At 40.5% G+C, this 26,248-nt stretch overlaps 1 protein-coding gene across 8 annotated transcripts in view; it reads left to right on the forward strand.

The window, feature by feature from the left end:
• LOC106871768 (uncharacterized) overlaps positions 1-26,248 on the forward strand; it is a 1,221,261-nt gene that overhangs the window by 477,594 nt on the left and 717,419 nt on the right. For all 8 annotated transcript variants that reach the window (XR_016244689.1, XR_016244690.1, XM_089364843.1 and 5 more), the window contains exons 35-37: positions 981-1,084; positions 20,951-21,036; positions 22,746-22,918. Coding sequence is in view for 6 of the 8 variants with exons in the window: in XM_089364843.1 (XP_089220969.1) it covers positions 981-1,084; positions 20,951-21,036; positions 22,746-22,918 (363 nt within the window). In the remaining 2 variants the exon portion in view is untranslated. The remainder of the gene's footprint in view (positions 1-980; positions 1,085-20,950; positions 21,037-22,745; positions 22,919-26,248) is intronic.

Raw genomic sequence — 26,248 nt, forward strand, 5'->3', positions numbered from 1 at the left:
GCCGTTAAGACATGTTGTTTATGTCTAAACCTCTACATATGATCTGTGTCCATGTTGAATCTTTTCCCTGCAAAATATCTTCCTATGCCCCCTCCTCTATCCATGTTCACCTCCCACTGTATTTCCTTCCTCTCCATCTCACCTTTCACACTCTCACACTCTATCCAGTCCTCCGTACCACTACTCATATATATACCTCCCTGTAATCTGACAGGATGTCCCAACACATTCTCACCCACTTCTCTTCTCTCTGTTTTCACCTGGCGTAGCCATGTATCTCATCTACTGTAACATACCTGTTTCGGGCTACTTATTCATATTATAACTTATCATCTGGCACAAAGCCACCTCACTCAATATTAATCACTCTCCCTCAGTTGAAGTGTCTTCTTTTCCAAGTTGCTTGGTCACCTCTTTGATGTTGGTGCCACATAAAATGCATTCAGTAAACTCTGTAATGTGGTTGGTATTAACAGCATCCAGCTGTAGACACCATGCCAAAGCAAATGGTAGAGCTTAGCATGGTCTTCAGTTCCTCTCAAACCATCCAACCCATACCAGCATGTAGGGAGGACGTTAAATGATGTTGGAATAGACGACGACGATGATAATGATGGTGATTATGATACTGATTTATGTTTTCTAAAACCTCAAAATAGTTAACTGATGCTAAAATTTATAGTTTAGTCCATTTATACTTTTTACATTAGTCAAATATATTTCATAATATTTTACACCTAAATCAAGTTATACTTTATATCTGAATCAGAGATGTTGTGTACCTTAATCAGGTATTCATTATACCTTGATCGTGTTATATTTCATACTTTAAGAGGTATATATTTTTAATTAAATCACGTATATTTTTCATTCAGTAATCGGGTGTATGTTTTACCCTAATCAGGTATATTGTATAAATTAACCAGATATAATTTGTATATTAATTGAGTTATATGTTTCTGTATATACTTTTGTGACAGGAGCCACGATTCCAGCTGTTGCAGTAATGGTTGGAGGGGAGCTTCAAACTCTGAAGTCAGTTTATGATTCACTATCACGCAACATCCCTGCTATAATAGTAAAGGTCAGTAAATAGACTATTATGTAAATAAGGTTACTGGAAGTTTATTCCATTTATAATGTTTACATATCTAAAGACGTTTGTGGTTAGGAAAAATAAATGGAAGGACTGTGTAAGTATTTTGTTGGTGCAGAATTTTATATAAATATCAAGCTGAATAAAAAGTAAGCAACGTTTTGAAACATGAAATTCACGACAATATAGTTCAACAACACGGAAATTTAAGTACCATTACAATCAACATATTTTGCCAATGACTTACAAGTTTATTTATTCCGATAACATAAAAATCTAGGGATGATGAACTCTTTGAAAGCATTTTCAACATCAGTTTCATTTTTGGAACTCCTTCTCTCGTGTAAAAAACCATCAAGGTGTTTGAAAAAGTAGTACTCGGTTGGAGAAAGGTCTGGGGAATAAGCTGGGTGGGGAAGAACTTCATAGCCATGTCTCCTCAACTTCTGAAGCATCATTAGTGAAACCTGTGGTCGATCATTGCCATGAAGAATGATTGGCTCTCTTCTGCTGACCAGTCTGGGATGGAGGAGTTGCAGATTTTCGTTCATTTGGGCAATTTCATGGCAATATGTTTCTGCAGCAATGGTTTCTCTAGGTTTTAGGAAGTTATGGTAGATGAGTCCAGGAGTACACCACCAAACAATCACTTGGGTTTAGGGAAGGCTTTCAGTGCTCCGTTTTGGTCCAACCACTGCAAAGAACGTTTTTTTTTTTTATTGTACAGAATCCACTTTTCATCGCGAGTTACAATATGGTTGAAAATGAATCCATCTGGTTACAGAGAAGAAGCGACGAGCAAATTCCATAACTGCGCATTTTCCGATTTTCATTCAAATTGTGTGGCACCTATTTGTCGAGCTTCATTGATTTTCTGATTGCATGCAAATGGTTTCAGGCAGTTTTCTGGCTAACTTGAAGTTCTTTTGACAGTTCTCGGGTAGTTTTACGTGGATCTTTCTCAATAACGGTCATTAATTGATCGCCATTGATGACAGATGGGTGTCCCCTACGCTCATGGTTTTCAAGGCTCAGGTTTCCACTGTGAGATCGTTTATACCCTTTTTAAACTGACCTCTTATTTGTCATTTCCTCACCAAACGTTTCGTTGTCATCGTGAACAATTTCAGCTGCTTTACGTCTTGTTTTTTTTTATGATGAATGGCAAACTTGCTCGAATATCCAAAGTTCTATACTTAATCCATGGTCCTAGTTCACTCACACAAGTAAGCTCAGGATGTAACGACCGAACGAACGAAGACCACGTTTGTTCACCATCGAGGTAGAGCCACAGATGTCTCAGTGCATGTCTGCACACCAACAGTTATGGCCTAGCTCACCCTTTAGCAGGTACTGGAAGCAGACAGAGCGCTTTACAAAAGGACTTCTACTCTTCTGCCGCTCCAACTTGATCAGCCACGAACGGGGGCACGGCAGGACGGTTAGGCGGTAGGTAATCCTATGGGCAATAACATTCCTGCAACCTCCGCCCTTCCTTTCAATGATACCCACCGCTCAGACCCGATCTGAGTTAGATGGATCATCGTGCTTGTCACCTCGCTCCAATTGTTCCCTATCCGGAGATCTGGACTCAACCAAGCCCCTAGCATTTTAACCGGCCTCTTCGTCCAACGTCCTATGAGGTTGTAGGGAGGTATTGCCTTGCTTCTCCAGATGCCGAGTTACAAGCCGACTGACTTATCCCGGTTAAATTTTGCTCCTGCCACTGCCACGTAGTCTTTAAGGGCTTTGCCTACCGTCTGTAGGTGTACCATCTCGGATGCGGTGATGGTGATGATGTCATCCGCGTGTGCCGAAACTGCAGCCTAGATCCTACTGCAACATAGATCGCGCGGGACGCCCCACAAGCACTCGAACATCCCCAGTAAGGGCTCTAGAGTCAACACCTACAGAAGGTGGGAGAGATTTTGGTTAAAATCTTCAACTCTGTGTTAAGCAGAGTGATGGTTCTGAAATTATCTATAATATCCTCTTGTTTGGGTCCTTTCTAAGCAACATCATCACTACCCGGATCACAGGTCTGGGTATAAACCCATTCTGTGACCAGTTGGTGAAGACGCATACCAGTAGGTGCCCTAACATGTCAGGCATAGTGTTATACAGCTTGTGAGGGAGACCATCTAGTCCCTGCTACTTGTCCCCGCCGCAGTCTGACAAAGCCTCCTGCACCTCCGCAGCTGTGATCAGTTCCTCACAGCACTCCGCTTCTTGGTCCAAGAGATGCAGCACGCCAGTGAGGAAGTCCGTGAGGTCCCTCCTACTTTACAGCCCACCCCTTTCCGAAAACCAGGGCGAAATGCTCCTGAAAGACCTTACACATATCCTCGGCTTCGTTTACCAAGTTCCTTTCATTATTCATCAAAGACCTTATCGAGCCATTATTGTCACGTTGGCCCTCTATCACATGGGTCCATCCCGCGGATTTTATTCCTTCCCGTCTTATTGCACTTTGCTTAGCCCAGATCAGGCATCCTTCCTTTTTAGTCTCCAGGTGATGGTTAAGCACCATTTGTGCAGCTAAAATTCTGGGGGCGTAGCCAGATTCCAGTGCTTGGTCTAGGGCCCTATCTAAAGCCCTTTCTACTCTATTTTTTTTAGCAACTAACTCTTTGCTATAACTAATAGATTCAAATTTGCTTTCGAGGGCATATTACCATTTGTTGTTATCAACGGCACCACACAATGCCCTCATCACTAACTTCTAATCCGACTCCTGTATTCCTCATAAGCCAAAAGTGAATTATTGAGTTTCCAGCAGCTGGATCCCTGTCTATGTAACTTACCTAAGTCCAGCCTGCAGGTCACATGTTCGTGGTTACTGTAGCTGGTATAGTGAAATCATGGACGACTAACTAGGTTTTCGTCTATATCCCTAATTAGAATTCTGTCTGAATAAGATCTAGATGAACTATTGCTATTAGTTCATGTCCACAATGGAGCATCTGGGACATCTAATCTGTACCTATTTGCCAGCTGAAATCGATTGAGCAGATTATTTAAGCACGGGTTTCCCCTCCTATCAGCAGACGAGCCAAGGTAATCTACGCGTGCATCGCAGATTACGTTAAAGTCACCTAACATTACTATGGTGTGAGACGTCCCAAGAAACTTCTTCAGGCCTCGAAAACAAAATCAGACTGTCCAGTTCCCTAGGGAGCGTAGACAGCTACCAGCCTGAAGACATTAACGCTGCTCAGTGTCAAGTGAAGGACGGCCAATCTACCTTCCGGGTCGATCAAAATAGTTCTTGTCTCTAAATCCAGTGTTTTATTTTTTTCTGAGCAGCACAGCGACGCCTCTCCCTCCTCCAAATAGGCATAGAGGAATTTTCTTGTAGCCATTAAGTAGTGGAGAAAAAGTTTTTTGACTTCTCAGTCTGGACTCTGTGGCAACTATAATATCTATTCCATGCGACTTGAGGTCTTTAAGGAAACGACCTTGTTTCCACTCTGACAAAAGGCCGCGTACATTCAAACACCCTGCATTAAGAATATCAATAATGGTTGTACTTACAGTTTGAGATGGAATGGTATGTCCATCTCATTCCTTTTGTTTTCCGCCCGGGCTTGCGAGGTGTCGTTGACTAGGCCCTCAAACACTAGTGTGGAAAAGTTTTTCTTCAGAAGGCCCATGCCGTTTTTATATCGATTTGCCAACATATTATAATTTTCTCTATCTATTTTATAAATTGCATTGTTTTGGAGGATATTTTTCCCCTTGTGGTCTTTGGTTATGTTCGCCGCATTGGGCATCTCTTTTAATTACTGCAGTAATGACTTGTTAGTCGTCACTAACTGCAGTCAAATCCATGTTTAGATAGGAGAACATTTTGGGCTGGTTTTTTTTTGTGGTTGTATATTCTGGGGGTTTTTTTTGGGGGGGGGGCTAGTGGGGTTAGATGGGGAGGGTCTTTTTCTTTGTTTCCTGGAGAAAATCTCCCACCTTTTTCCTTGGGTTTCCTCCCTCTCTTTCTCTGTTTCATTTTCAGAAGTTTCTTCACGCGTTTCACCTGCAGTTTTTGTCTGTTTTTCTACAGGTGGGGGGAATCGCTGCTTTTTCGTGAGGAGAATGGGTCTCAGCCCTAATGTGGCCTTTTTGACTACAGTTGTAGCACAGAGCATTCCTCCCCTCTACCGTGACTCACAGCTTAGTCTTCCCCACCTGTACAGTGTCTATAATATTTTCTAAACCGGCTGGGGTAGCCTGTATTATCATTTCGAGGCCTTGCCCCTGCCAATTCTGCAGTCCCAGTGCTGAGGCTTGGAGAAATTTGATCTCATCCTCCAGGCCGTTTATTATGGCTGCCACTAGCCAAGCGGGGTCTACTTCAGGTGCGATATCTCCTACCCTAATATTGGAAGTCCGCCTTCCAAGATAAGCCTCACTCTATTGGTTTAGCACTTTGGCCAAAATCTTTAACTCTGTGTTTAGCGGAGTTATGGGCCTGAAATTATTAATGATATCCCCTTTTTCGCATCCTTCCTGATCAGTGTTACTACTCTCCGGCCCACAGATTTGGGAATTCTCCCTTTCTGCTGCTAGTGTGCGTAGACACCGGCCAGTATGTTCTCGAACAAGTCTGGCATACGTTTATAAAATTCGTACAGTAGACAATCCAATCCCGGCGACTTGTCCCAGAGCACACGGAAAGCACCTCTATAACTTCTGCAGCCGTGATCTGTCTTTCACAGTGCTCAGCCTCTCACGCAGAGAGGCGCGGGCCACCAGCCAGGAAGTCCCGAGGGGCATTCCCATGGTCCAGTGATCCATCCCTCTTGAATACGCGGCGAAGTGCTCGTACAAGGCCTTACACATCTCTTCCTGTCCTCGGATCTTGCGTCCATGCTCATCTACCAAAGACCTTATCATAGCTTCAATGCCACATTGTGTTTCTACCGAGCGAGCCCACCCACCAACGTTGATACCCTCGCAGCCCAGTGCACGTACTTTTGTCCGAGCCCTGCATCCTTCGCGTTTGGCATTGAGGTGTCGGTCCAAGACCGACCCCGCCGCCAAAACTTGGGGTGCAGAGCCCACTCGCAGCGCCTCTTCTAACGCCTTTACTAATTTCCCTTCTACTCTAGCCTGTTCTAAACTCAAATGTTTGCTAAATCTAATTGACTCAATACGTATGTCCCGTTTGAGGGCACACCACCAGTGGTAATTTAACAGTGCCGGTTAATGCCCTCATTACTAACTTCTTAATCTGACTACGGTAAGTTTCGCAAGCCAAAAGGGACTTGTTCAACTTTCAGTAGCCAGACCCCTGTCTATGTACTTTATCGATATGCATCCTACACGTCACTAATTTGTGATCCGTATAGGAGACATATTGTGGACAGCTGAAGCTAGACTTATCTCTAGAATTAATTATCCTATCTATGTAAGACCTGTTCGATCCGTCGTTGTTACTCCAATCCACATTGGAACACTCGGATAATCAAGTTTGTATCGATCTGCCAGCTTAAATCGCTTCAGTTGATCGATGAGACGTGAGTTACTTTTCCTTTTGTTCGAGCCGACGCTATCCCGGCGTGCAACTAGAATAGCGTAAAAGTCTCCTAGCATGACTAGTGACTTTGACGTTGCAAGAAAATTCTCCAGGCGTCAATAGAAATCATTCCGTCTGCCTACCGTGCTAGGCGCGTAAATGCTAATCAGCCTGAAGGCTTTATCCCTGAATGTCAGGTCGGGAACAATCAACTCACCTTCTGGGTCCACAAAGATCGTACATATCTGCATAGCCAAGTCTTTCGGAGCAAAACTACAACGCTACACCTCACTCCGGTCTGACTAGGAGACATGATCTTCTATTAGCCATTCGAGAGAGACGGGAAATCCTGCAGCTTGTTCTACTTGGTCTCTGTAGCCACCATTACATATATTCTATGTGTCCTGAGGTCGTTGAGGAAACAAGCTTGCTTCTACTTCGAGCTCACGCCACACACGTTCAGAAAGCCTACACTGAGTGTAGCCATATCAAAAACGAAAAAGAAGGAAAGTTGGGCTTACCTGCCCTTTTCGTCTGTTGAGGGGATTGATCTTAGTACTACTGGGATCTGTTCCACCGTTCCCTTCCTCTCTTCCAAGCTTGGCTCAACCGGCGGGTTAAATAATTTGGAGCGCGCTTTAAACTCTATAATGTCTCTCGATTGTCTTCCCTTAACTTCAGTATATAGCTTGTACGAAATTCTCCCGATCGTGTTGGAGTTCTGCTTGGCGTCATTCTGAAATATTTTCGACTGTAAGTGAGGCCTAATCAGCACTTCCAAATAACGGTTGGTGTTTTTATACACCACCATTACAATCTCTGGTCTCTCCTCTACATCCAACTTTTATATTTTCTTTTTCTTTTTTCCTTTTTTTCTATTTCTTTGTTCTGGTTATTCCTTTTCGCTTGTTTTATTTTCGGAGTCACCTCTTGTGACTTCGTTGGCAACTCCGTCTGTTTTTTTTGTTTTTTTCTTGGTTCTTTTACGGGTCACAGTCTGAAAATTCATGCTTTCTTCAAACGGTGTCTCTATGGCCTTTACTGGTTCCTTTTTTCCCTTTCCTCCACCTCTACTGGTTTTTCGCTATTGGTGGTTACCCTCTTTTTTTCATCTTCCGGGGTCTTTTCCCCCTCGATCTCCTTCTGGGGCGGCGAGCACTTGAACCTCAGGATTCTTTTTTCCGCATTTGAAACACCGTGGCTTTCTTCCTTCACTCTTTACTGTTACCACTGTCTCCTCCCTAATGTGGATTTTTTCAGGGAGGTTTTCGAGGTCCCTGGAAGTGGTTTGTGCCAGTATTTCTAGAGTCTGTTCCTTCCAATTTTGTGGGGTATCTCTAGAAATCTGGGTGTTGTTTATTTTTTCTTCCCTTTTGAATAACATGGCCACAATCCATGCGACCTCTACTTCCGGTGGTATGTTTTTTTATCCTTATCCGGGACGTTCTACGTCCCAGATACAATGGCAGAAGAGCCATTTGTTCATTTTGCAAGTTTCGGTTCGAGAACTCACGAGCCTTCTCTGTTGACTCGAACCTTGCCTCCACTGTAGCAAACTTAGTGCCCCGGTCCAGTTGTTTGATTTGTTTCATTACTGGTCCAAGGTATTTTTCGATGGTACTTTCTTCGAAGTGCTTCAGTTTTTTTATTGCTCATGTCATAGGTCTTGTAAATAATAGTTCTTTCTTTTTTTTTTGTTTGTGATTTCACTGGGAGGAGCAATTTTGCTTTCTCGTCTTGTTCTGTAATCATTCCAAAGTATGACTGGATTTCTTCTTCCTTTAAAGTTATTATTTCAAGTTCTCCCACAACGGAGGCAAAATTCATTTTACTGGTTGATTTTTCTTCTACTGAAGACATTTTTTTATAACAAATATTTCAAAAATGTTCCAACAAAGGAGCAAAAATGTACCACTAAAAATATACAGACAACACAGTTCAAAAGTATACAAAAAGTTCACAAAACCTTTCCCCTTAGGGGAGGATAACAATTCAACAGTGCTTTTGGCAAATACAATTTTTCCAACAACGTTTTCCTTACAGGAAATCAACAATAAATTGATTGTGTATCGTTGCAGATATGTTGTCCTTTGTTGACAAAGCCTGCGATCAGGCAACACAATTATATAAACAAACCTTCCGGTCGCACGATATAGTTAACAAATCACTTGCCAAAGACAGAGATGATTGGAACATATTTCCTTTTATTGGTGACTATGTGGCTTCAATTTTTCAAATTCCACCACAGGCGGCAGATAGTCGTATCTTACCGCCAACCCAAATGGGTTTACCTCGTCCACAAAGCTTGCTTTTAAATTTTTATAATCTTTAATGTATATCAATATGCACTCCATCCCTGGAACACGTATATTTTCCTCCTCTGCAACTCTTATTACTGACTTCATCTTCCCAATTTTTCCACGATCTACATATTCGTCCAATAGTGTGTCCAATACACACTATGTTTGTAATTGTTCTGTATTTCTTGTGTATCTATTTGTGTGCTTGATTGTGTGTATTCAGTTGGAGAATCTGTATCGTCTGTGTTTGTTTGTGCATATCTTCCTGAATTTCTGGACCTTCTGTGAGTGCTTGTGAATATTTTACTGGAGTTACTGACCTGTATGTGCGTGGTTGTGTATATTTAGTTTTGGATTCTGGGCTGTCTGCGATATTCTTGTGTGCTTGTTGTAATGTGATATACTATGGCGGCGTTTGTATGTTACTTAGTTCTTTCTTTTTATTTTCTTTTTGAGTTCTTCGAGGGTGGGGAGTTTTTAATATCCTCGCTCTTCCCATTCTGTATCTCTTGGACTTCTTCTCTGATCTCTGCATCTACCTCCTCCGTACCTTCCTTCAGCTACTCGTCCCTGCTACTTTCCTCTCTTCCGTTGATGTTTGTTTGATAAGAAGCAGGCAATTTGTCTTAATACGGTCCTTCTTTCTGCAGTGGTAGCATGTGGGAGGTCTTCCCTCCACTACCACATGCTGCTCCACATCTTCAGGTAACTATTTCTTCTGTTATTTTTTACAGGTCTAGATTATGATTTCTAGGCCATATTCTCTGTAGTTTAGTTGTTTAGTACAGCTTACCTGCAGCACATGTGGGTCGTCCTTTGTGTCTATTAATATAGCTGCAAGCAGCCATATCTCATTGATCGCTAGGAGTAACCTGCCAATCCTCACTCTCAATACTCGTTCCCCGAGATGTGTTGGCAGGAGTGCCCATTTTTCCTTACTCAAGGTTACAGTGGAGTACATCGCTGCTTCCTCTACAGTAGGGGAGCGCATCTCCGCTGTTTCAAACTTTCTTCCTCTGCAGTAAAATTCGATGTTACTTCTTATCTCTTTCAAATATTCTTCCAAATCTTCTTCGTTCACCATTTCTATTTTCTTAGTTGCTTGTGAAAGGGTTCTGTAGACTACCATTTTTTGGTTTTTGCTTCTTGTTATCTCTTCTGGCGGCGTCAATTTCAATGTTTACCCTTCTCTTTGTATTAATTTTTTGCTGTTTTTTACTATTTCGAAGTCCATAGGCACCTCCCTGACTTGCCGTTATCTCACCGTCGCTGCAACATTATCTCGGCCCACTACTGAAGCGTAGCTCCCGGTACGCGCTTGCAATTCTTCCATTGCTCACTGGAAATTTCGCCCCCACTAGGGGAGAAAACATACCAAAAGAAAATAATACAACAAAGTTTAACAATTACCAACAACAAGTAACCCCGCTAGGGAGAACCTTAAACAAGGGAACCTATCCACAATGATACAAAATCAACTGTGAACGATACAATCTCTTCGAAAAGATGACTGGAACATATTTCATTTTATTGACCAATATGGCCCTACACAGAAGGGATGAAGAAGGACAGACAACACAGCACAAATGGGGACAAAATACATAACGGATGAATGAATGGAATTTATATAAAAATGAAGATGTAATGGCTATTTAACTCCAATTCCGAGTAGTACCATTTTAACGATATTTTATCCTGTATGCTTTAAAACTACTTTTATCAAATTAACTATCTTAATAAATAAAATGTGGTTTCAATTTTTCAAATTCCACCACAGGTGGCAGATGGACATATCTTATCTCCAACCTTAATCGTCACCAAAGTTTACCTTTAATTTTTTTTTACATCTTCGCAAAAGCTTGCCTTTAATTTTTTATAATCTTTAATGTCTATCAATATGCATTCCATACCTGGAACACGTATATTTTCCTCCTCTGCAACTCTTATTACTGTTTGCTGTAACGTGAACTGCTGCATGGGCGTTCGTATGTTACTTTGGTGTTTCTTTTGTGTGTTTTTTTTAGTTATTCGGGGGTGGGGGGATTTTTAATATTCTTCCTCTTTCTATTCAGTATTTCTTAGACTTCATCTCTGCTCTCCGCATCTACTTCCTCTGTACCTTAAACAAGAACAAATTAAACAATTACCAACAACAGGTAACCCCGCTAGGGAGGACCTTAAACAAAGGACAACCTATCCGCGACGATACAAAATCAACTCTGAACGATACAATCCCTTCGAAATGATGATTGGAACATATTTCATTTTATTGGCCAATATGGCCCTACACAAAAGGAACTAATAAAGACAGACAAGACAGCACATGTGGGGAGAAAAAAACCATAAACGGATGAATGGAATGAATTTATATAAAAATTAAGATGCAATGGCCACTTCCGAGTAGTAGCATCTTAACTATATATTTTCCCTATTTTTTGAGACTACATTTATCAAATTAACTATCTTAATAAATAAAATGTAGTTTCAATTTTTCAAATTCCACCACAGGTAGTAGATAGTTTTATCTTAACTCCAACCCTAATGGGTTCACGTCGTCGCGAAGGCTTGCCTTTAGTTTTTTTATAATCTTTAATGTCTGTCAGTATACATTCGATACCTGCAACTCGTATGTTGTCCTCCTCTGCAACTCTTATTACTGACTTCATCTTTCCAATTTTTCCTCGATGTACACATTCGTCCAATAGTGTGTCCAATACACCTTATGTTTGTAATTGTTCTGTATTTCTTGTGTATCTATTTGTGTGCCTGATTGTGTGTATTCAGTTGGAAAATCTGTATAGTCTGTGTTTGTTTGTGTATATCCTCCTGAAGTTTCTGGACCTTCTGTGAGTGCTTAGGAACATTTTACTGGAGTTACTGGCCTGTATGTGCGTGGTTGCGTATATTTAGTTTGGGATTCTGGGCTGTCTGTGATATTCTTGATTGTTTGTTGTAATATGATATACTGTGGGGGCATTTGTATGCTACTTAGTTCTTTCTTTTTCTGGTTTTTTAGTTCTTTCGGGATGGGGAGTTTTTAATGCGTTTCCACTTCCTGTTCTGCATCTCTTGGACTTCATCTCTGATCTCTGCATCTACCTTCTCCGTAGCTTCCTTCGGTGTCTCGTCCCCACAAATTTCCTCTTGTATCTCCTCCATTGATGTTTGTTTGATAAGAAGCAGGCAATTTGCCTTAATAAGGCCCTTCTCTCTGCAATAGTAGCTTGTCGGAGGTCTTCCCTCCACTACCGCACGCTGCTTAACCCCTTCTGGCAAATCTATTTCTTCTGTTACTTCTTGTAGGTCTAGTGAGGTGGCCTAGATTATGATTCCTAGGCCATATACCCTGCAGTTCAGTTGTTTAGTACGGCTTACCTGCAGCATTTGAGGGTCTTCCTTTGTGCCTATTAATATAGCTGCAAGCAGCTACATCCCATTGATCTCTGGGGGCAGCCCGCCAATCCTCACTCTCGCTACTTGTTTCCCGAGATAAGTTGGCAAGAGTACACATTTTTCCATTCTCCAAAGTTACAGTGGAGTGCCTAGCTGCCTCCTCCACAGTAGGGAAGCGCACCTCCACTGTACCTAACTTCCGTTCTGTACTGTATAATTCAATGTTACTTCTTATCTCTTTCAAGCATTCTTCCAAATCTTCTTCGCCATTTCAATTTTCTTACTTGCTAGTGAAAGGCTTCTGTAGACCATTCATTTTTCATACGTGTTTCTTGTTATCTCTTTCGGTGGTGATAATTTCGATCTTGACCCTTCTCTTTGTATCAATCTTTTACTTTTTTTCACTATTTCGAAGTATACAGGCACCTCACTGACTTCCCGCCGTCTCACAGTCTCAGCAATATTATCACAGTGTGCTATTGAAGCGTAGCTCTCGACACGCGCCTGCAATTTTCGCCCCAACTGTGGGAGAAAACACTACAAAATCGAACAACACAACAAGTCAAACAATCACCAACAACATGTCACTCCACTAGGGGGAAACTTCAACAAAGGACAACCTATCCGCAACGATACAAAATCAATTCTGAATGATACAATCTCTTCGTAAAGATAATTGGTGCATATTTCTTTTATTGGCCCTACGCAGATGGGACGAAGAAGGATAGACAAGACAGCACAAGTGGGGACAAAAAACATAAACGGATGAATGAAATGAAATTATATAAAAATGAAGATGTAATGGCTACTCGACCCCACTTCCGAGTATTAACATTTTAATTATATTTATACACGAATTTTAAATCTAACGTTTATGTTAATAATTCAAAACTCTGCAAAAATCCGGTACAAATTCTTCATGGTTCAAAAACTTTGCTTACTTTTTACTCAGTATAATATTTTATTTAATGATTTACCTGGCTGTTGGTTTTCTGGTCAACTGCTTAAATTTTATGACTGTCTCTAATGGATTAATTATTTTCCATGTATTTAATTCAAGTAATTTTATAACAAAGGTCCTTTTAAAAAATCTGCCTGTAAATTGAAGCAAGAACAGTAATTTATTTTCTTAGCATTAACAACTTAATGGAAAATGTTCTTTTAGACACTGTGGCCCCAACATGTTGAAATACATGAAGTAATCAGGAATTCTAATACGTTCTGTTTTTAATAAGACAGAAAATCTGTTCCTACTAAAAATTATCAACAGTACCTTCACTACATAACAACACCTCCGAAAAGAAGGCAAGTGTTAAGTTGAAACAATCTATAAACACTGACTGGCCCCATACTTGGCCAACACAAAAATCCATCCTGCATCATACCTATCCTGTCCGGACCCCAAATCTCTTAACAATCAATTTCAACAATCTACAACGATCACAAAATTGTACATTTCTCATCCTTACAAACTATATATATAAACCTTATACACAATCTACCAACATAAACAAGTTGTAGCAGGAATATTTAGCAACTACAAATCGAACCTCGATCACTATATTCAGTGCAAAAGTCAACTCAAGAATACGATAATGATTTTCTAAAATCTGATGATATAAATCTTTGTGTGGAACTAGGTCTAACAATTTTTCCTCCCAAGACCACCACTTTATATTCAGTGCATTTTAGCCACTCTGGTCAGACAGCAGACAGGACACAGCAATTGGCTCTCAGCACGCAGTAGCAAAATTAGCAGCAGGCTAGAACGCTGTCACACACACAAAAGAACACACACACAAAAGAACACACACACAAAAGAACACACACACAAGGAACATCAGCTGTGTTAACACACTATAACCAACTAACGCCAAGAAACTCCCAATGGTGACTACTATCATTCCTAGTCCAAGAACAATAAACTTTCTTTGTGTTTGTTTTCGTAGTAATGGCAACATATTTGATAACGATTACAGAAATATTTTTCAAACAAAAAATCATTGAAATATTTTAGTGCTCTTTATCACATGATAGTTAATAATTACTTGAGCCTGCAAGAAATAGCAACAAAATCTTCATCAAATTGCACCGATGTTATAGTTATAGTTGTTAATATACTAAAGGATATGCTAAAACACAGTGATAGTCACACTCCAAGTAAGAACACATTATTTAACTCTGCTGGAACCCAGAAATAAAACAGAAGCGTTTACAACAGCTTATTTGGATTGACGTTCATGTTAACTGGAGACTTTTGTCTCTTTGATTGAAATGAATAGAGAAAACAGTGGATAGATAGATAGACAGACAAACAGACAGACAGATAGATAGATATCTTTCTTTTATAAGCCACACAGGGCTGCATACAGAGGAGACAAATACAACTGTAGAGCTTTTCTTTAAAAATAAAAAGATAAAATAAGAATTAAAAAATCGGATCAAAAGGCATCGGTAGGGGCAAAAAAAAAATAGGTATCATATATCACAGAAAATGTCAATAGTGTAAAATGGGATAACATTAGGTTTATCCATGGGGAGAAAAGCCTACGGAAAAGACCACGGTAACCTCAGCAGGGAATAGACACATGAGAGCAAAGTGCTCTCTCTCTCTCTCTTTTTCTATTTTTCTCGATTTATAGGATCATGCTCAAAGAGGTATCGTCACTCGCACGCACCATCTTTGCTACATTCACCCACCTTTTAATGAAACTTTCACGAGACAAAACCTGCCTCTCTATTCTCACCTTCCTTTTCAAGTGATACTTGAAAAAGTCGATGAGCGATTGGCCAGAGAGGTAGGTTTTCGTCTCTAATCCTTTCGTTCGGGTTCACCACACACATTCTTTCACCATGGTCACCAGTATGATGAACACTGCCTTGCCTTCCCTGTTGAGGGATGGTGGCGGAGCAATTTGCACAACAGACTCGGCCGACAGGCGGATCCGTCCCACAGGTGACAGCAGTCATTCGGCATAAGCCCACAGGTCGGAAATCTTTGGACACTGCACGAGTGCGTGCAGAACGGTTTCGTCGCTCTGACCGCATCTCGGGCAGGTCGGTCCGGTATATCTCGAACCGTGCCTGTACAACTTATCGCGAACGGGTAAAGCTTCTCGATAGCACTGCCAGGCCAGGGATCTCTGGTGGTTGTCAATAGGTCCCTGTCCGAAAGTTGTCCTGAACAGGCGGGTCAGGTGTTCCTCGTCGACGCCCAGATTCTGCCCGAGATCATCGTCGCACCTCCCCTCCACTAATCCTCTATAGAACGCCTTTGTGGAATCAAAGTTGCACAAGATTGGTCCCGGACGGCAGAGTTGCTTGAGAGCAACGCGACACTCGCGGTGCCATTTGCCTAGCCTAGGTCTATGTTTAATCCACGACTGCAGTTCGGCTAAGGAGACGAGCTGCGGGAAAGCGCGCCGCACAAACGGCGACCACACCTGTTCACCGTCGTCTATGAAGCACCGGAGATATCGCAGTCTCAGCGCATGTCTGTGCATCATCAACCACGGCATACCCAGCCCTCCATTTAGCGGCTGTTGACAGCAAATGGATCACCTAACCATCGGAACGCTTCTCTTCCACAACAAGCGGAAGAGTATGCGTTCCAGTTTGGTGATGGTAGGGTCGGGACAAGGCACGACAGTCAGACGGTATTCGATGACGGATGCGATGTACGCGTTCGCCACCTCCTACCGACCTTTTAGGGATAGCTTTCTCCCGACCCCTTGCCGAGTGAGAATGACCACCCTAGTCGTTATTTCGCCCCAGTTCTTCTCCATTTGGAGGTCCGGACTGAACCAGACTCCAACCAATTTAACCCGCCCGTCGGTCCAGCGTCCTACAGTGGAGACGCTGTTAGACGGCATGGACTTGCTTCTCCAGGTGCCAAGCCGCAAGCCCACTGACTTATCCCGGTTAATCTTTGCTCCCGTTACCGCTTCGTATTCTTTTAGTCTCTCGCCGACCAGCTCGATGTGCTTTTGGCTCGACTCTATGACGGTGACGTCGTCCGCGTATGCAGACACGCTCGTCCCACATCCCAGCTCTCGTGGGATGCCCCTCAGCGTCGCCAGCTTCCGCAATAGAGGCTCAAGAGTCAATACATACAGAAGGACCGAGAGGGGGCATCTTTGACGAACCGAATGCATGATGCCGAAAGGTCTGGATAGATGACCGTTTACGCGAACTACCGAGTGGATGCCGCTGTATAAGGCAGCGATCCAACCGCGGAAGACGGGACTGAAACGAGCCGCTATGAGGACGGCCTCCAAGTAGTGATGGTCTACCCTATCGAAGGCTTTTGAGTGATCCAAATTGATCAGCGCCCCACCCATGCCAGGTTCCTTAACTACCCTGTCCATGATGTAGCGGATTAGATGGAGGTTGTCATGGATACTCCTACCCGGCACGGCGCACGTTTGCGCCCTGTCGACTAGTTTCTCGATGACAAGCGCCAACCTGTCGGCTAACACTTTGGGCCAAAATTTTCAAATCTGCGTTGAGCAGAGTGATGGGCCGAAAATTATCTATGACACTCCCCTTGTTTGGATCTTTCTTTAGTAGTGCCACTGCTCCTCGCTTTACAAAGACGGGGATGCTCCCGTTTCGCTGCCAGTTGCAGTAGACAGCTGCCAAGACGCCTCCAAACAAGCCTGGCATATGACAATAAAGTTCGTACGGCAGACCATCCAAGCCTGGCGACTTGTCTCCCTTGCAGCCTGCCATCGCATCCTGTATGTCTGCGGTTGTGATGGGTCTTTCACAACACTCCGCCTCTCTTGCTGAGAGTCGTGGCAGGCCATGCAGGTAGGCACTAAAGTCCACTCTGCATTCTGACCCATCAGTTGTCCCGAACAGTCGGGCAAAGTGCTGTTGAAAGGCCTCACACATCCTTTCAGGCTCGAGTAATTCGCGCCCTTCTTCATCTGTCAGAGACCTAATGGTGGCTCTGTTGCCTCGTTGCGCCTCCGCTACTCGGGCCTCTCGGGCCGCTCCAACTCCCTCGTCCCTCAGAGCACGCATCCTAGCTCTGACAACGCATCCTTCGTGTTTGGCGTTGAAGTGTTGGTCGAGGGCCAACCTCGCCGCCACTACGTTGGACGCGATGCCAGTACTAAGTGCCTCTTCTAATTTCTTAACTAGGTCTCCCTCTATACTATTTCGGTCTAACGCTACGGCCTTACTGTACCTAACCGATTCTGATTTGATTGCTTTTTTGAGGGCATACCACCATCTGTTGTTGATGATGGCACCCGTTAATGCTCTCTTAACTAAAGTGCTAATCCGGTCCCTGTAAGCCTGGCGTGCCGTGAACGACGCGTTCAGCTTCCAGTAACCGGGACCCTGTCTATGTGTCTTATCTAAGTCAAGCGTACAAGTGACAAATTTGTGGTCTGTGTAGCTATGTGGAATTGTGGACATCTTACTCTATCCTTATCCACTGTCCTACAGAATACGCTAAGTACGATCTGGACGACCCGATGCGGTTACTCCATGTCCACGTTGGCACATTCGGGTGGTCCAGTCGGTACCTGTCAGACATTTGGAAACGTCTGAGCAAGTCTTTGAGGCATTTGTATCCCTTTCTATTGCTATCGCTGCCTGCGTAATCTAGATGCGTGTCCAGGGTAGCGTTCCAATCCGCTACTAAAAGTAAAGGTCGAGACGTTCCCAAGAAAACCTCTAGACGTCGATAGAAATCTGGCCGGCCTGTTAAAGACGGTGCATAAACTGCTGTCAGTCGAAAAGCACACCCATTGCTGCCGTCGACATCCAAGACGACCAGCCTACTCTCCGGGTCTAGGAAAATTGCTTTTACTTTGAGGTCCAAACTCTTCCGAAGAAGCACCGCGGTGCCTCCTCCACCCATTCTCGGCAGACACTGAGAAAAATAAATGTCGAAATGTCCTCTGAACATGCGATGGAGGGCCCGCGGGCTGTGGAGTCTGGTCTCGCTGATGGCTATGATATGCAGATTTTGTGACTTGATGTCGTTTAACAGGTACCCTTGTTTCCAAGGCGACTCCAAGCCATATACATTTATACTGCCTATTTTGAGCATGATCCTATCAAAATTTGTGTTTTACACACGAAAGGAGGGAGAGAGAGAGAGAGAGAGAGAGAGAGAGAGAGAGAGAGAGAGAGAGAGTTACTTACTGTCCAAAAGTTCCTGGTTCTTCGCCTCAGTCTTCTCTCAGAAGGTCTTTATATAGTTTTTTTGAGTGTGGTGTAATGTTGGCGTAATGTGATATATTTTTATGTGATTAGGTGGCGTCATGTATGGGTGGTTGTTTATTTTGATGTTTTTTTTCTGTTATGTTTGTTTTTGTATTTATGTAGTTCATTAATTCTGTTTGTAGTGTCTATTGCTGTGAGCATGTTTGTTGTATGTGCTTTTGTGATGTTGATGTTGTTTGTGGTTAGTTTGGAGACGATGTTTTCGGGAGATGTATATCTTCCTGCTTTGTTGGTGTTTGCATTTGGTTTGGTTCTTTTTTTACTTCTTTACCTCCTTCCTTTTCTGGCTATTTGCCACTCGCTACTTTCATCCTCGGACGAGTCTTATGAGAAATCGGAAGTGGGTAAGGACATGTGTGCTTGTGTGTTTGTTTGTTGAAGTGGGTATGTTGTTGATGGTTGCTGATTATCTGCTTGTGGTGTATGTGATGTGGGGGAAGGGGAATTAGTTTTTGTATTGTCTTTTGCTTTTACTGTTTCCTTAGTTCTTGTAGTTGTTGTTTGTGTTTTTTCGGGTACATTTGTTGTAGGCGGGTTTGGTTTTGGGGATTCTTCTGTCTTGCTCCTTTTGTTTGTTCTTTGTGTTGGTGGTGGTGTGGGTAGTAGGAGTCCTTTTTTGGCTGTTTTTCCTTTTTGTGGTTGTTGGTTATATGTTGCTGTTGGGCAATCTTTTTTGAGGTGCCCTTCGATGCCACACAGGGAGCATCGAGGCCTTCTACCTTCTACCACAACGTAGAGGGTGTGGCCGTCTGGCAGCTCAATTTGAGTTGGAATTTTTTGCATTTCTTCATGTGTAATTTGTAACAGAGCATCGATTTTTTTTCCATTCCAGTTTTCCTGCTTTAATGCAGTAGTTTCCAGAATGTTTATATTTCCCTCCATGTGATAACAAATAGCTGATAACAGCCATTGTGGTTCCACTTCTGGAGGGAATTTTTTATTGATACTCTGGTTACCCTTTGTCCAAGGTACGTGGGGTCCAATATTATATGTTCGGAACGATGAGTCAGCGTGGACAACTCTTTCGCTTTCTCTTCGCTGTTAAAACGAACTTGTATGGTGGCGAAACTGTTCCCCCAGTTTATGTAGGTCTTGTGGGCTAATATGGGACACAAACATGTTTCAATAATTTCTGTTGCTGGTTGCTCTGATTTTCGTGTTTTTGTGTTAAAAAATCGGATCAAAAGGGTTGTTTTTTGTACATCATGTATGATTTTTTCAGGTATTTTTAATTTCAGTTTTGGTCCTTGTTGGCTTAATAGTGCTTTTGTTTCTTGTATTTCTTTTGTTGTGAAGTGCAAAATAGTTTTTTTTTTGTCTGAGTGCATCAGGAGAGTTTTTTGTCGTCGCTGGTGGTGGTGGTGTCGGTAGCTGTGGAGACTGCCGTAGTAGCAGAGACTTTGGTCGCGGTTGGTCTTGATACACTGTTGTTGTTGTTGTTGTTGTTGCTGGTGGTGATCGTAGCAGACGTAGCTTTCATATTGGTGGTTGTGGTGGTGGTCGTGGTGAGAGGGCTGTCAACAGGTGTGGTTGCTGTTTTCATGACGTTCTTAGAAATTTCTTTTTGTGTACGCGTGCAGTTTTCGTTCTTTTTCTTATCTAGCGTTCCAAGACTAGGGAAATGCTGGTCGATGAATGAACTCGACCAGCGTTCCAATACGATGTTTCTCGACATTTCTCAAATGCCGAGAAAAAATTATATATTTTGACGGGCTGGAACTGCCCTAGGGGCCAATTCCGCCCTTCGAAAAATACACAAATGAAGCTTGGGTGCTTCGCACAGATTATATAGAAAGATTTAAAACAAATATGGGCAATAAAAAGGTCAAATAATGGTTTACCTCTGCAGCCGATGTGACAGCACGTCCGTCAGTAGAGATAGATAGATAGATAGATAGATAGATAGATAGATAGATAGATAGATAGATAAATAGATAGATAGATGGAGAGAGGGGAGATGGTAAGTGGTTAACATCCTGGGGTTATGAATTCAAATCCACCATTGACATTTATTGTTTCTTTGTTGATATCTTTATTTTATATTCCATTACTGACATTTATTGTTTCTTTGTCGATAACTTTACTTTATATTGTCACAAATCAGCTCTAAAAATTGGTACTAGAACAATTTAGTTCCATCTCATACGAAAACAACAGTTGACTCTATCTATTTTACTCTTGTCTCCAGTATCTAAGCCTGATAGTGTCACTATATCATCCCTGGATGTGTTACAGCTAAGTTCATATTAAATTCATAATATATAATGCTTCTACTAACAAGGATACATCTTTATTGGTTGTATGTGTGTATTGTTTAGAATTTTTCAAATATTGGGTCAATACTAAATTACTTATTCGAAGATTTAATTTTAATGAATTCTGTAAATTTTGCCTTTTAATTAACAGGGTTCTGGCCAAGCAGCAGACATTATGGCATACGCTTACGAAACACTACTTAAGAATGACGAAGAGGCCAAAGAAATAACTGATGGGTTTGTTCTTAATTTGGATAGAATGATAATTTTGTTCATTTGGATGGAATGATAATTTTGTTCATTTGGATGGAATGATAATTTTGTTCATTTGGATGGAATGATAATTATATTCATTTGGATGGAATGATAATTATGTTCATTTAGATAGAATGATAATTTTGTTATTGGATAAAATGATGATTTTGTTATTGCTGTTGTTGTTTGTGTTGTTATTAAAATGTCTTTTGGCACCTATTAGTCCTCATGAAAAAGACCCCTGAACATACGTAATCCAGCCTTTATCAACTTGTATATCGAACAACACTACATTATCCTGCAGTATCTGTCTCCATTTAAGCTGAAGGAGTACGATTTGAGAGGGATATAACTTATATTTTTAACAGGTTGAGTGGCGAGGTAAATTGCTCCCTCATTGGCTTGCAACTCTCCTATTATTAGGTTGGTGCATTATTATTGCGGTTTTTTTTTCAATAAAATTTATGTAACAAAAACAATAAAAACATTTAACAAAAATATATTTAAATGATTATTCCGACCAGCTGCCAAGCAAATGGGAAACGGTAATTGAAGTAGATGGTGAATATACTCCAGAATAATCATTTAAAGATGTTTTTGTTAAATCTTGTTATTGTTTTTGTTGAATAAAATTTATTGAAAAAAAAAGCTGCAATAATTATGCACCAACCTAATACTACAGTTAATAGTTTGATTTTAGAGCTGGTATTCCTAGCTTTGGCCGAAACTGATGACTCATCAGATTTCTGTTACAAAAGACTCAAATTTAAGGCAGTATGACATGACTGTTAATAAACAAGACTCCATATTTGCAAGGGAAGGATAGTGGATCCAGTTCAGGACATGCCTGGAGATGTTTGGTTTCTCTATTTCTTTTTCCATCCAATTTAAGGGATCAGATCAAGCAGTAAGTATCATGACTTACCCTTATGAACCAACACTAAAGCATATTGATAGAACTGGTTAATAGGAATTAATCAGGTATGGGTTTAACCAATTCTGGGCCCACTGTCTCTGATTCTTAACTTAATTCATTCCATCATTAGACACTGAAGTACCTGGTGGTGGTTCACCAGGACCACATGGTCCTTCACTACCTTTAACAGAATCCACGACATTGCAAGCATTCAGGCCAGATTATCAGTGTGAGGATAAAATGATGTCTTCATTCACAGCATTTTCAATTCTTGGCACCACTGTTTACTAACAGATTGATGCTAAATGGTTCTCCAAAAGAGGTCTACCACCACATATGATAGAAGTACTCTGAATAACATCTCTAGAGATAACCCCCATTTCTTGTCAGGCTTACACACATTATAACTTTCAAGTTAATTATTTACAGGATCCAAAAATTGATTAGCAACAACCCATGAGTTGGAGTTTATGCAAGAATTTCCCTCACCAATCTTAGATGTTCTCTAAAGATTATGTGTCGTGCTCTTCCTCCGTTAATCAAACTCCATTCCATCATGAGTTACATCCCTCAGCTAACATCATTTGTCAACTGTGGCACTAACAGAGTAACCTGTCTAACATTATTTCTCATTAGATCACCCAGGTATTAGTCTAGTTAGCATATCTTGTTAGTGACATCAGTGTAGACTTTATATCCTTCTGTATATCTAATTTTCCTTGAATCACCATCACAAGTTTTATAAAATATTTTTTGAAACAACTTTTTTTTCTAGATCAATTCTAAGGCAACTGAGAGCCGATATTAAAGACAAGTGGGGCGAAAATGGTAAACATGACTTGGTTGATTGCGTATGTGATTCCATGAAACATTTGGATTTGATAACTGTCTGTGATATACAATCACCAGAAGACTTTGATATCGCAATCATGAAAGCTGTGTTCAAAGGTAAGAAATATCTTTAAAATTGAATTTTCATTCTTTGCTCTTTCACATTTTCCAATGAGTTTGATTTTCATTAAATATGTTCTTAACTTAGATTTATTATTAATTAATTAAACCAATTATTAGACGAGCCAAGTTTTTGGATGTTAACCTTGGAATGTCGAAGCTTAATTGAGCTTCATCAATAAGAGATCATATGGCTGTATCAATAGATTTTCTGGAGAAGTTTCTGGAATGTCAGGGAATTGTATGTTGTCATTAACATTGCCCTTTGTCTGTGGTGAATACATTTAGCTCACAAATTTCCATTGTCTACATTACTGTAAAGGGATACTAAATAGTAAAAGGAGTATACTACTGAAATTGTTAACCCAATGAATATTTTCCAGAAGAAATTGTCATTTAATATCATAGAAGCTTATGGAAAGGTAACTGTTACTGCTCTTTAGTAATAGCATCAAACTCACTGGTTTTATGTGACTTTAGGAAGACTATGGAAATAAAATAGTTTAGATGTTAAAATATTAAGTAATAATTATGGAATAATTATGAATTAACTGCTATTATATTCAACATATAATCATATCAGTTATTACAAAGAGCAATTTGCAGCAAAACATAGTGCACTTTTCTCCCTCAAAATGGCTTTCATAATATCTAAGTAACATAACTGTGTCACCAAAAATTCAGACAATTTTATTAATTGTCGGAAATGGCACAACAAAATAGGAGAACTCATTGCAAAATGTAAGCAATCTAATAAATAAATGTACATACACAGAATTGAAGCACTTGAAGAATCAGATATGGTTGTACCGCCATGATGGAAGATATCGTCCACAGTATGTGTATTTGTGTATGTGTGCGTGTGTATGTGTGTGTGCGTGTATACATAAACACTTGCACAAACACACATACATACAAACACACGCACATACACACAAACACACACACACGCATATATACATATTTATGCATGTACACACATTTATGATCTTCGAAGCCTCACGGAGGCGATGACTAGTGACTGAGATCTTTGGCGATATGCTGTGCTTGAGAAGACTCGACAAGCCAAGAGAATTCCCAGTTGTGGCCGTTGGTGGTGTCATGTAAATTGCACCCGTGAAGTTGTAATCGTGGCCGTTACCAATAGCATGATCTTCGTATGTTGAGCCTCACGGAAACAAAGGATTGGGTAATGAAGCATGGGCCTCAGGGATGCGAGGATAAGCAATCTACAACTTGGTGATATGCTGTGCTTAAGAATACTCATCAAATCAAGTGAGACAGTAGTCATGACCATTGCCAGTGTCATGTACATCACACCGTCCTAGTGACAAGCAAAACGCACCCATTTCACTCTTGGAGTAGTTAGCATTAGAAAGGGTATCCAGCCATGGAAACCATGCTAAATAAAACAGGTAGCTGCTACAGACCTCTGACTTACCAGCTACAGTCAAACCGTCTAACCCATGCTAGCATGGAAAGTGGACGTTAGGTGATGATGATGATGATGATGATATGCATCTATACATACACACACACACACACACACACACACACACACATATATATATATATATATGGGAGAATTTACGAAAAAAACAACAACAGGCGAGGACAGGTGTTGTAAACAACAAAAGGATGTGGATCTAGGGATTTGTATTTGGATTCCATTATAGAAGGTATATTTTATATTAAAGGAAAAAGCAAAACCAAAGTAGAACGCACACATTAAGTCATATAAAATAATTTAATTAGGGTAAGGTGAATTTGAAATCTTACAGCCGTTTCTGGGATAATCCAAGAGGTAGGTTAGCATATCTATTCCGTTATTAGAAACAAGGTATGAATATTTGAGACAGGGAAACTTTACAGTTTACAGGGAATTAAAAATAGATTTACAGCTTCTAAGGAATAAAATAGAACAATAAAAGAATAAATAAAAGAATAAAGAGTAAATGTGGGAGAATAATTTTCACAACTCATCTATTTCCAGAGGATATAGATGTTGATCGGTACGTCCATTAAGATATGGGTCCTTTGTTAAAATCTCAGGTAAATCTAGGGGGCATTTCAGCAGTATTTTGAATGATGAATTTATATTGAATCGATAGTTAGTATTTACATGTGCATATAGCCATGAATAGGTTTTGAAAGTGGGAGTATATGAGAGAGAAATGAGAAAGAGAGAAATAGAGAGGGAGAAAGAGGAGAAAGGAATAAACATAAGATGGGGGTGAAAGGGTAAAAATAAGAATAGAAATAAAATATAAAATCAAAGTAAAATAAAGATAACGATAGAGATATGTCAGTCAAACGTTAAAGTTTTAGTAAAATGGGTATTGAGGGCCCATATAGGTAAGGTCAGATATTTAAAATTATATTTCAAGCTTAACAGAAATTAAATAATACTAGATAAGGGATTAAGAATTAAAGTTAAGTTAAAGATGAAAATTTAAAACCTAAACTTAAAATTACAAACTAATAAAACTAAAACCCCGAAACTACAAAATCTAAAAATTATAAAATTGAATCTAGCTAGTCTCTAAGGTACTTATGTTGATAGAGAAGTAGAGGAAAAGAAAAAGAAAAGCGGACATACACATGCATACACACATATACATATATAGACATACACATATACATACATATGTATATACATATACATGCACAAATATATTCACACGCATATATACACATATATAAGTGTACATATAAACGCTCACATATATACACGTACTTATATACACACATATATATACATTATATATATATATATATATATATATATATATATAAATTAACAGAATGAAATAAAAATCCAAAGCTGTGAAAGATTTCAGAACATTTATAAATACTTCTTACAGTTGTTTCCAAGCCGGGATATATCCCTTCCTCGGAGACGGTGTGAGAAATTGGTTAAGCAATAGTTATTCTAGATAAGATATGAAATAGAAAGTGAAGTGGAAGAATGAAAATAGACGTGAGATATGCGGGGATATTGTGCCTTTAGTTCCATTATTTAGGCAGAATGGTATACATATAAGATCCCTGTACCACGGTGAGAAGTCAAACGGTACAAGAATCTTGTGTGTATACCATTCTGCCGAAATAATGGAACTGAAGATACAATATCCCAGCATGTCTCACGTCTATTTTCATTCCTCCACTTCACTCTTTATTTCATATCTTATCTAGAATAACTATTGCTTAACCATCTTCTCACACAGTCTCCGATGAAAGGATATATAAAATATCCCAGAAACAGCTGTAAGACCTATTTATAAATGTTCTGAAATTTTTCATAGCCTTGGATTTTTATCACATTCT

Source organism: Octopus bimaculoides, chromosome 16 (genome assembly GCF_046866305.1).
Source record: "Octopus bimaculoides isolate indiv1 chromosome 16, ASM4686630v1, whole genome shotgun sequence".
In the NCBI taxonomy this organism is placed as follows: domain Eukaryota; kingdom Metazoa; phylum Mollusca; class Cephalopoda; order Octopoda; family Octopodidae; genus Octopus; species Octopus bimaculoides.